This window comes from Scyliorhinus torazame, chromosome 21, assembly GCF_047496885.1.
Source record: "Scyliorhinus torazame isolate Kashiwa2021f chromosome 21, sScyTor2.1, whole genome shotgun sequence".
Taxonomy (NCBI): domain Eukaryota; kingdom Metazoa; phylum Chordata; class Chondrichthyes; order Carcharhiniformes; family Scyliorhinidae; genus Scyliorhinus; species Scyliorhinus torazame.
Window position 1 is genome coordinate 23,471,330 of NC_092727.1, and position 12,774 is coordinate 23,484,103.

The 12,774-nt window shown below is 43.7% G+C and overlaps 1 protein-coding gene across 1 annotated transcript in view; it reads right to left on the reverse strand.

The window, feature by feature from the left end:
• LOC140398219 (A disintegrin and metalloproteinase with thrombospondin motifs 15-like) overlaps window positions 1-12,774 on the reverse strand; it is a 59,895-nt gene that overhangs the window by 18,663 nt on the left and 28,458 nt on the right. The window contains exons 3-4 of the mRNA XM_072486616.1: window positions 6,901-7,033; window positions 5,814-5,981 (exon numbers count right to left, since the gene is read on the reverse strand). Of these exons, the coding sequence (XP_072342717.1) occupies window positions 5,814-5,981; window positions 6,901-7,033 (301 nt within the window). The remainder of the gene's footprint in view (window positions 1-5,813; window positions 5,982-6,900; window positions 7,034-12,774) is intronic.

Sequence of the window (12,774 nt, forward strand, 5' to 3'; positions counted from 1 at the left end):
GCACTTAGTGAAATTGTGTTCCGTGATTTCCCTTCTTAAGAATGGGAAACCTTCTTCAAAATGGCCCCTGTTGCATTCAGTATAATTTACCCCTTATTTTTAATTAAAAGTAAATTGCATCAATGCTTGACTTCAGTAAAAGCTTTGCTTTCTTGCACTATTTACTATTTTATTAAAAATCCTGTTTTCTAATCCAAAGAGCTCAGCTGCACTAATCCTCACAAATGCGCAATTGCTCCGTATGGGATCTCAAATCAATTAAACTTTTAAACTATCTGGCCCATTTAGGCTTTTGAATTTAGACAACTGCCCATGTCAAGTCATCTGAACAGAGCCCCTGAACTCTGCCTGCTTCATTCAGCCCTAAAACTACTTGCTCAGCAAAAATTCCATGAGCAGTAACAGGATTAACAATATTATGCCATGTGATTATTATCAGGCACACATGAGTAACTGCTGCTACCCCATACTGGAGGCCATCAGTTGCTGTCAAACATCAGTGTATTTTCAGTTCTTACCGCACTGGTGTTTGACCAGCTAGTGTTTGTTACCAATCATTCCATTCGTTTGTGACACAGCCACCTGTGTCCTGATGCGCATGTGGTGGTGAAAATTCCCATTCATCACTCAGAACGGGTTCACCTTCGGCAGGGTTGGAAGGTCCCACCAGCAGGAAGGGCCAGGCGTTCCGCCCAATGGGTGGAATTTTATGGCTCCTCCCTCTTGTGGCATTTTCCAGTCCTGCCAATGTCAATGTTGTTTTGAATGGCTCGCTGCATTTTTCGGCCCCACCACCACCACCACAATGGGGCCATGAAATTCTGCCCAATATTACACTTCCACTTTGACTCTTCACTCAGGTTCCAAGGTGTTGCAAAATTATTTCGATGGATGATCATACTTTTTAGTTTCCATATCAATACATGCATTCCAATCTAACCAGTTTAATTCATTGTATGTCCAAAATCGTGGGGTAAATTCAGAATCATCCAATGCTCACTGGATGCTTAACATACTGGTCATTCTAAATGTCTTCCAGTGCTTCCCTTTAAATATGGCTGATTCCTGCTTCAAATAACTATGACTAAAAAGTAAATAAATACAATTGCCTGAGTACCTAATGTATTTTGTATGTACAGTGCTATTGTTTTTATTATTAATTCATGGGAACTGGGGGTCGCAGGTTGTGCCAGCATTTATTGTCCATCCTTAATTGCCCGTGAGGGGCAGTTAAGAATCAACCACATTGTTGTGGATCTGGAGTCACATATGGGCCAGGCCAGTTAAGGATGGCAGATTTCCTTCCTTAAAGAACATTAGTGAACCAACTGGGTTTTACGATAATCGACAATGGTCTTTCATGGTCATCGCTAGACTTTTTAATTCCAGATTTTTTATTGAATTCAAATTTCACCATCTGCAGTGCCGATATTTGAACCTGGGACCCCAGAGCGGTACTCTGGGTCTCTGAATTACTTGTCCAGTGACAATACCACTACTCCACCTCCTCCCCTGAAAGATGGAATTCAGATAAATAAGCTTCCCCTAAAATAGAACCTCCATTGTATCATAATGTTCATTGGGATCATAGAGTCATAGAATCACAGTGCAGAAGGAGGCCATTCGGCCCATTGAGTCTGCACCAACCTCTGAAAGAGCACTCCACCTCTTCCGACTCGCTCGCCCTATCCCCGTAACCCCGTGCATTGATCATGCCCACCTAACCTGCACCCCTTTGGACACTAAGGGGCACTTTAGCATGGCCAATCCACCTAACCTACACATCTTTGGTCTGTGGGAGAAAACCGAAGCACCCGGAGGAAACCCACGCAGACACGGGGAGAACATGCAAACTCCACACAGTCAACCTTACGGCTGGAATTGAACCTGGGTCCTGGTGCTGTAAGGCAGCAGTGCTAATCACTATGCCGCCACCCTCATCATTCAACATCTTATTATTCAATCCAATGAAATTTTAAGTGGGTCTGAGTGCCTCCTTAGAAACTTGGATAATATAATTACTACGTCATGCATTTTAGGCAAAAATTTGCACATGCACCAAGATTAAGGTGATGTAATTGAATTACTAATTGCATGGGTAATGTCCTGACATCCTGACTTGGAACTATATCACCGTTCCTTCATTGTCACTGGGTCAAAATCCTGGATCCGCCATCTGCCAATCAGAGTCCATTTGCCACAAAATCCTCACTCTCTTCTCATGCAGCATAAATTGTTGTTCCCTTCACTATTGGTATTCTTGTGTATCTGTTCTGATGAGTGCAAGATGAGAAGCTTTGATAGCATGTCTCTTTTTTTCAGCAATACTCAAGATCTCTATTGCCAAACAACTTTATATCTCTGTAAATTATTGTACTGAATATTGTATATGAAGATGCCAAAGTAGTGTCAAATTGTGTACAATTTTCATCGAATTTACAGTGGAGAAGGAGGCCATTTGGCCCATCGATTCTGTACCGGTCTTTGGAAAGAGCACCCCATTCAAGCCCACACCTCCACGCTATCCCAGCAACCCCATCTAACATTTTTGGACACTAAGGGCAATTTAACATGGCCAGTCCACCTAACCTGCATATCTTTGGACTGTGGGAGGAAACCGGAGCACCCGGAGGAAACCCACACAGACACGAGGAGAATGTCCAGACTCCGCACAGCCAGTGACCCAAGACGGGAATCGAACCCAGATAACTGGCGCTGTGAAGCAACTGTGCTAACCACTGTGCTACCATGCCTCCCCCAGTTTTGTGCTGCTTGAGCGAACAACTTGAGCGAAGACCGCCCAAATTAGTTTCATAGAGGGTGCAGAATTCTCTGGCCGTTTGCGGGTGGCGGGATTCTCTGGGTTTCCTGGTGGCATTGGGTGGCTCCAATGGGGTGACAGCGACAGGAACAGAAAATTAGTCTAATTGTATCAGGGCCCCCACTACCAGTGTTGGTATGAATGCCCTGTACTTTGATTATTTCCCTTAGGAATAGGGGCCCGAGGCAGGGCTGTCCACTGTGCCCACTCCTGTGTGTTGTGGCAATAGAGCCACGCGCTATAGCGCTGAGGTCCTCTGTTAAGTGCAGGGGTTGAATCGAAGAGGGCTGGAGCACCTGGTGTCCCCTTACACAGATGACCTACTTCTTTGTATTACAGACCCAGTATTCTCTGTGGACGACATAATGACGTTTCTTACACGTTTGGCTCCTTCTCGAGGCACAAGTTGAACTTAGGCAAGGGTGAATGCTTTCCGGTTCACCCCCATGAGAGGAGAGCCCAACTGGGGGGTTACCTTTTTGCCTTGCCAAGGTGAGCTTTTGTTATCGGGGGGTCCAGGCGGCCCACAGCTGGACCTCACTTCATAACTTAAATTACTCCAGTCTGGTTAGTGGTATTAAGGTAGACTTGCAATGTGGAACAACCTCCACCTGTGGTTCAGACTATTAAAATTAACATGCTCCTGAGATTTTTCTTTTTCTTTCAATGTCTCCTCATTTTTCTCCCCAAATCGTATCTTATTAAGTTTAACAGATTGATATCTTCATTTGGGTGGGGAGGGCTCCCAGAATCCGTGGATTCTGCTCCAAAGGGACAGACAATTGGGGGGTCCTGGTCCTTCCCAATTTTTTGTTTTATTATTGGGCAGCAATATTCAGAAAATATTGTTGTGATTTAGCAATCCCCGGTCCAAATGGGACCAATGGAAGCGCGTTCCTGCACTACCTCTCGTCTTTGTGCAATTGTTACTGCACCATTACAGTTTTCTCCATAAGATTTTCCTTGAATCCAATTGTGGTCTCCTCCCTGAGAATTTGGAAGCAGTTTAGGTAGCATTTCATGCTCCTTTCTCCGTCTTCGCTAGCCCCCACATGTAATAATCACCTTTTCCTACCAGCTGGTTTAGACTCAACGTTCAAATTTTGGGAAGGGAAGGGAGGGTCTGGAACGGTTAGGAGATCTGTTTGTTGAGGGGAGATTTGCTAGTTTTAAGGAGTTAGTTCAGAAATTCCAGCTGCCCAGTTCCAAGTTCGTGATTTTTAGCATAAAGCTTTTTCCTCCTTTCCGTTGGCGCCAGCCTCTTCCCTGATGAAGTAGATTCTGTCTCTGGCTAGGCCAGACAGGGGGTCTATCTTGGACATACATGGTCACATCCTTTCTGCTCTGTTGAGGGGTGTTAGGGCAAAATATGAGGATGCATTGGGCCTCATTCTTAATGGTAAGGTGTGGAGTGACGCCCTTCACAGGGTCAACTCCACGTCTTCATGTTGTCAACTGAATCTGATTCAGTTTAAGGTTTTGCAGTGGACACACAACCAGGACTAGGATGAGCAGAGTTCTTCTCTGGGGTTGAGGATAACTGTGAGTGCTGTTCTCATGGGCCAGCTAACCAGACACATATGTTCTGGTCCTGTCTCAAGTTGATATGCTTCTGGGCTTCTTTCTTTAACATCATGTACCGGCCTCCCCGAACAGGCGCCGGAATGTGGTGACTAACAGCTTTTCACAGTAACTTCATATGAAGCCTACTTGTGACAATAAGCGATTTTCATTTTTTTTTCATGTCGGAGATACTCCATGTAGATTTGGATCCATGTACGCTGGTGGTGATATTTGGGGCATCAGATTCGCCAGTGATTCAGCCTGCGGTAAAAGCAGATGTCCTCGCCTTTTAGATGTCCTCATCTCTCATCTTTCATTCTCACTCCACAGTATAAATATTTCCCACTTTCTCTGTCTGTTAGCTTTGACAAAGAGTCATCGGACTCGAAACATTAGCTCTTTTCTCTCCCTACAGATGCTGCCAGACCTGCTGAGATTTTCCAGCATTTTCTCTTTCGTTTCAGATTCCAGCATCCGCAGTAATTTGCTTTTGTCCTCGCCTTTGCCTCGTTAATAATCTGGAGGCAAATACTACTTAGTTGGAGGTTTCCCACTCTAACAAGTCCTTTTGTTTGACTGGGTGGCCTAATGTCATTTGAAGAAGGTCAAGTTCACCATCGGAGGTCAGTGGAGAGGTTCTACCTAAGATGGAAACCATTTTTTTTTTTAAGGTGTTAGTCACCATCATCTGTTAGGGGGTTTAGATTGTTTATTGTATTTTAAGTTAATTCGGTGTTGTATGTGTTTTTTGCCCTTTTAAAAATTTCCCTTCTGTTGTATTTTTCTGTTTGATTGTTTTGTGTTATTCTAATAATTATGAAAAATTTCTTTATTAACATTTTCTTGAAAAGAGCTAATCTCTGAGGTAGTAATCCATTTAAAATAAGGTTCACAGTGCTACCCAGATAGTGAATTGAACCCCATTAAGAAAAACAATATTTGTATTTTTACAGTTAAGCTGAATTGGCCTACTATCAAGCGAGTGAGTTTGAAAGAGTTTTGTGATTGAACAAATTCTAGAGCACATATTTTCTGCTTAGCAATACTCAACTATGAACCATTAATATTTTACATTATATTCTTCGCTGACCTTGTTTTAATAAAAGAAACACAGCTGTTAGCCCATTACAAGTTCAACAGCCTATTTTATACACCGAATCTCCACTCAATGGGAATGAATGGCATGTGGTATGATTAGAATGCAGTGTTTTCTGTTTTTTTGTTTTGCCCCTGTCCAATGGATCTATTGTTTCAGTTGTGAGTGGCAGGGTGGCAGGGGTAACAGCTCATGCCACAAGGGACAACATAGCAAATTAACTAGATTATTCTCCCATGAAGTCCTGTTGAGAATAAACGTGGGTTATTCACATAAGCAAACACATTTATAATTCATATGGGCTTTTCCTTGCAGCAATTAGTTCCCACTTACCATGTCCACTATCCAAAAAGTCGGTGATGATTGCTGCACTGCACACTGACCAAGGTTTAGAACGGTCAATGTGTATGAGGGTTGGAGACATCATGTGATTGTCCTTCAGCTTCCCGAACACATTTTCACATGCCTTGACGTTATCATGTGGCATATTAAACACATGGCCTAAAACCCAATGATAAAAACATTTCAAATAAAGATACATTCAATATGGATGCCGTTAGTTATTCAAAAACCTTAAAACCAAAGCAAATAATTAGTTTTCAATGAAGAGACCCAGCAAATGTTTCTGAGGTAGTGTCCTTCAAAAAGTACACCACTTAAATGGAACTAACTCAACGTCAGACTCACCATCACTAGATTGTCAACTGTGTTACCAATAATATTCAATGATAAACTTTTAATAGCAGAAAAGCAAATAATCAGCTTGCGCAACCCTCCCAACCAAAGTCACCAAGATATCTGTCTGAAAGGTTTGTACAGAATCCAATTTTTCCTGAAGGAAGGCCATTCAGTGTGGTCAGTTCACATGGTCATTGCGATATCACTTGTAACAGCCTCCACTTATTCCAGCTGCAATAAAGATGTCATCTGGCACTTATCCAGGAACTTGAGGGAGTTGTGCCAACTGCAGTCTAACAGTGACTGAGTGTATTCGCCAGACCTAGATACTTCAGTGACTAATCAGCAAAATCTCAATGACAATTTATTGTCATATCCAAGGGCAAATAGCTAGCAAGCAGAACTGTCGCTGAATTATCAATTCTCCTTTGTTCAGTTCGCTGGTCGGAATATCGGTGCACACCAGTTACTGGACAAAGTTTCTTAAACTTGGACCCATTTTCCTCCCTAGATTTATTGACAAAGATAATTGCATGGAGACGATATTTTGTTTGCATTCCAAAAAATGGATTTCACTAAATTTACAAAATATACTATAGTAATATTTTATCAGGATGGAATATCAGTCCAATTTCAAATATTGTTCTACATTGTACAGTATGCTAAGATTTAAAAAGTAGGGTGACAAATGCAGGAACGATTGTATGTTGCCAAATCTAATGGCGTGCAATGTAATGTATACCTAGTTCGTGAGCAGTGGTAAAGGCTGATGGGAGTCCATCATCTTCAATGACAGAGCAGCTTCGCTTTGGGTCGCACATCGTCCCCACATCTGCCATCCCCAGTGTGTCACAAGTCTGCGCACCACATAAGTCCTAGAAATAAATTAAATGTACACTCATCATAAAGCATGCTGGTAGCATTAGTGTTAACTGGAAATGGAAAGTGTCAGTATTAAAAATTAACTGTCATGCCATCAAATGTTTAACGCTCCACAGAACTGCATGTCTGTAAGGCAGATGATAATGACATCTAACAATGGTCTGACCACATCAGGCTCACAGGGTTTTTCTGCAGCTTTTTCTTTATTAGGGTGGCACTGCTGCCTCACAGCACCCGGGATCCAGGTTCAATCCCGACCTTGGGTGACTGTCTGTGTGGAGTCTGCACATTCTCCCCGTGTCTGCGTGGGTTTCCTCCGGGTGTTCCGGTTTCCTCACACTGTCCAAAGACGTGCAGGTTAGGTTAGGTGGAGTTACTGGGATAGGGTGAGGCAGTGGGCCTAGGTGGGTTGCCCTTTCAGACTCGATGTGCCGAATATCCTCCTCTGCACGGGAAGGATTCTCTGGATTTCTATGAACAAGCAAAGGTGAGCATTTATTGTAGTTGTGAAATCACAAACCATTTTAAATTCGGTGTACAGTCCACCCAGATTTTAAACTCACATCTGCAGAGCTGGTTAAATCATTCAGCGCTGTGTTTATCATCAGCAGTAGATTGCATCTGCCTGCACTTTATTGTAAATGTCACAATCGGGAGACCAGTCAGCATCTTGTATATTTTTTTCAGACTTTTATTTCTAAATAGTTTTGTTTAAAAAATTTACCAGCTAAATATGAAAAATGGGACTCTGGTTAGAAACAATCTTGGAGCAGTAGTCTACGTGTAACTGTACAGATTTATAGCACTTGCATGCAATGTGTGAATAAATAAGATTGAGTGCACACTGAAGAATTGAAAGTGTTTGTTTTCATTTTTAGCAGTGAAATAGGCCCCTCTTACTTGACCACACTAAAGTGAAAGTTACATTTGTGTTACTTTTCCTCTTAAGATGTGAAAACAAAGTAGTTATGTTTTCCCTATCTGGTTCCGTACTGGAAGAAATTTATAATCTTCCCACATTCCAGAGTAAATGACAAGGGATCTCAGCTTTAAGGCATGCAGAAAGCTTGGACCGCTTGTCTGCTCCCCTGTCAATTTCTGGAAGAATGCAGAATAAATTTCATCCTCGGTAAATCTTACTCAGCCTTTTCTCCAACTTTAGACAGTGGGAGAAATGTTTCCCATTACATTATCTCTTATTCTGTCTGGTCGCATTAAAACTGTATTTTGTTGTACTGTGGTAGCCAGCACACACACATACACACACACACATCCTGCCCCCAACACCACTCCTGTACCAGGTACATTACTCAGGAAGGCCAACATTTCTAAGAAGATTACATCTAATAAAATGCGTCAAAAATTAGACCACACAACATTTTCTCCAGATCAACACCAGCAATTATTCAAAACTTTTCAGATTGATACCGTGTGATACTCATAATGATTATGTCTTGCTATTAGTGTATCTTGAAAAGTATGTTTTGTGGACCCAGTCCCTGTAACCTAGATACCATAAGCTTATATACCCCTGCAAACAGTTCTGACAAATGGCTTAGAATCATGGTCCCATCACACAGACAATGGTAATACTAGAAGAGGCCAAAAATGCAGCAAGATTTACCAGCTAAACAGTTTCCATCCCTGGTGATCTTTTTTAAACCACTACAGTACGGTAAGTGATTTTTTTCAATGTTTTGATTTAAAACAGCTGTAAATTAGGGGGGTAAAAATTCACATTCACAGCTGAATCATCAACTGGGATTAAGGTAATACAGAAGATGGATTACTGACACAAGGATCTGATAGCTTGTACATTGCTGATTGCTTATGTCTGTTTTAAAGCATTAACTATATAGCATTATCCACTCATCCTAGTGCTGTGCAGAGGGAGATCAAGGCTGGTGAGTAAATCAGTGAGCAATATTAGGCCACACCCAATTTTGGTTCCAGTTCCTTTTTTCTCCACGCAAGCGCAGGTTTTGCTATTGTTGTATGTCACTTCCACAAAACTAATACTTCCTAGTTTTGTAAATAGTAGTTAGTTTGTAAATAAAATGGCAAACCTGTTTTGCAGGTTGTGTTAATACTGAGGCTACATTGCCCCTTTAGGTGCTCATGGGAAAAATAAAACCTAGGCTGATGAAGAGTCGCACTATCTTGTTGCTTTTCAGGTGCTGACTAACCTGTTGCAGGTTTCCAGGATTTTTCCATTTTTATTTCAGATTTCCTGCAAAGGTGTTTTTTTCATTAAATCTGTGTAGCAAAATTAAAGATGAACTTTCACGTCATTTATCACAGATCTGATTTATCTCCTGGTGCCCTCAGTTCTTTTTATTCATTAATGGGTTGTGGGTGTCATTGGCTAGGCCAGAATTTATTGCCCATCCCTAACCGCTGCAGTCCATGAGGTGTAGGTACAATGCCGTCAGGGAGGGAGTTCCAGGATTCTGACCCATTGACAGTGAAGGAATAGCGATATAGTTCCGAATCAGGATGGTGTTTGACTTGGAGGTGAATTTGCAGGTGATGGTGTTCATGTGCATCTGCTGCCCTTGTCCTTCAAGGTGATAGTGGTCTCTGGTTTGGAAGGTGCTGAGTTTCTTTCCTTGTAACATCAGAAGTGGCACTGCCTGAGCCCTCTGAGAATTTTATGTGAAAACCCTGGTGACAAGGACCAAGATTTTTCGGTCCCATTGAAAAATCAATGGACTTTTGGCTGGCTCTCCAAATTTTCAGTTCCCGTCCACGAGCGGTCTAGCCACGGGCAGGACCAGAAAATCCTTTATACCGTTGAAGAATTTGTGTAAAGTGGCATTAAAAATACAAATGGTTTTCTCTATCAGGGATAGCAGAAATAAGTATGGAACAACTTAAAATAAAACAAAAAAGATACTGCTGCAATTGGATAACAGGAATGTATCATGCAACAGAGCCAGAGAAAAGCACAGTGTTTTGATTTCAGTGTGACAGGATATAATTGATTCGTTGAAAGCTGATGATGTGCCTGAAAAGCAGATGTGGAAAAAGCAGATCCTAGTGTACCAATACTCAAGCTGGGAAACAGACCTGAAAATGACCTTTGACATCAGGGAGCTCTGCAGGTGATTAATTAGACATATCCAATACTGAAACCATTTGTCACAGAGCATATAATGTGCCCACAGAGACCAGTGAAAGTTAAAAGGGAATGAGCTGAAAGATAAGACTAGAAGGTGGTGGCATGGTTCTCCCTGTATTGTAACTTTGCTAGTATTTAAGATAATGGGCGAGATTCTCCACTCCCGCGCCGGTTGGGAGAATCGCCTGGGCCGCCAAAATTTCCCGGGACGCCGGTCCGACGCCCTCCCACGATTCTCCCAAGCGGCGGGAACGGCCCCGTCGAGTTCCGCGGGCCGCAGGCCGGAGAATCGCCGGAGACACCCAAAATGGCGATTCTCCGGCACCCCCGCTATTCTCAGGCCTGGATGGGCCGAGCGGCCAGGCCAAAACAGTGGGTTCCCCCCGGCGCCGTCCACACCTGGTCGCTGCCATCGGGAACAACACGGGAACGCTGGGGGGGGGGGAGGGGGGATCCTGCACCTGGGGGTACCTCAAATGTGGGATGGCCCGCGATCGGTGCCCACCGATCTTCGGGCCATCCACTCTGAAGGAGGACCTCCTTCCTTCCGCGGCCCCGCAAGATCCGTCCGCCATCTTCTTGCGGGGCAGACTCGGAGAGGACGGCAACCACGCATGCGCGGGTGACTCCAGTTATGCGGCACCGGCCGCGTCATCTATGCGGCGCCGCCTTTACGCGGCGACAAGGCCTGGCGCGTGTAGATGACGCGGCCCCGATCTTAGCCCATTGTCGGGGCCTGAATCGGTCGGGATCGGGGCCGTTTTGCGCCGTCGTGAACCTCGACGCCGTTCACGATGGCGTTGGCACTTCGGCGTGGGAGTGGAGAATCCCGCCCAATGTATTTAAGATAATGTTGTTCTGCCCCCATAAACCAAATTCAAATGCTCTGTTGATTGAGTCTGACCGGTTTTATGATCCCATTGTATATATGTTCACAAAGAATGTCCAACAGAAATGTAACTCGTAAGCAGTGGAACCCAACCCATGTCCAGAAACTGTGGCCTTTACCAGTAACAGTGGTGGGGTCAATGGCGCATGGATGTTTTTGACTTTTTTGTTATTATTTTTACGACCCATCAAAAACATTATTTGTGAACAGAAGGTCAAGATATCAAAGGCCTGAGATACAAACTGATCCCACAATATTACAAAAAACACATCTGGCTACAATTATACCACGTTCTGCATATTATATTATCACCCTGATAAAAATGCACAGCAATATTGCGGGAGGAAAATACATGAAAAGCAAAGGGCAATGGGGATATCAGAACAACTGATGGGGTGTGTAGGAGGATCAAATTGATAAACATTTTAAATAATTTTCTGGAGATTTGAAACTCTCTGGGACACAAAGGGACCATGACCTACAAAAGGAGAGAATTCAAACCAATTTCTAGCATCTAGCATCACGGGAGGGTTTAAACTAATATGGCAGGGGGGTGGGCACGGAAGCAATAGGTCAGAAGGTGAGAGCATTGAGGGAGAACTAGGGAATAGGGACAGTATGGCTCTGAGGCAGAGCAGACAGGGAGAAGTTGCTGAACACAGCGGGTCTGGTGGCCTGAAGTGCATATGTTTTAATGCAAGAAGTATTACGGGTAAGGCAGATTGGATTAGTACTTGGAACTATGATGTTGTTGCCATTACAGAGACCTGGTTGAGGGAAGGGCAGGATTGGCAGCTAAACGTTTCAGGATTTAGATGTTTCAGGCGGGATAGAGGGGGATGCAAAAGGGGTGGAGGAGTTGCGCTACTGGTTAGGGAGAATATAACAGCTGTACTACGGGAGGACACCTCAGAGGGCAGTGAGAATATATGGGTAGAGATCAGGAATAAGAAGGGTGCAGTCACAATGTTGGGGGTTTACTACAGGCCTCCCAACAGCCAGCGGGAGATAGAGGAGCAGATAGGTAGACAGATTTTGGAAAAGAGTAAAAACAACAGGGTTGTGGTGATGGGAGACTTCAACTTCCCCAATATTGACTGGGACTCACTTAGGGCCAGGGGCTTAGACGGGGCAGAGTTTGTAAGGAGCATCCAGGAGGGCTTCTTAAAACAATATGTAGACAGTCCAACTAGGGAAGCGGCGGTACTGGACCTGGTATTGGGGAATGAGCCCGGCCAGGTGGTAGAAGTTTCATTAGGGGAGCATTTCGGGAACAGTGACCACAATTCAGTAAGTTTTAAAGTGCTGGTGGACAAGGATAAGAGTGGTCCTAGGATGAATGTGCTAAATTGGGGGAAGGCTAATTATAACAATATTAGGCGGGAACTAAAGAACCTAGATTGGGGGCGGATGTTTGAGGGTAAATCAACATCTGACATGCGGGAGGCTTTCAAGTGTCAGTTGAAAGGAATTCAGGACCGGCATGTTCCTGGGAGGAAGAAGGATAAATACGGCAATTTTCAGGAACCTTGGATAACGAGAGATATTGTAGGCCTCGTCAAAAAGAAAAAGGAGGCATTTGTCAGGGCTAAAAGGCTGGGAACAGACAAAGCCTGTGTGGAATACAAGGAAAGTAGAAAGGAACTTAAGGAGTCAGGAGGACTAGAAGGGGTCACGAAAAGGCATTGGCAAATAGGGTTAAAGAAAATCCCAAGGCTTTTTAC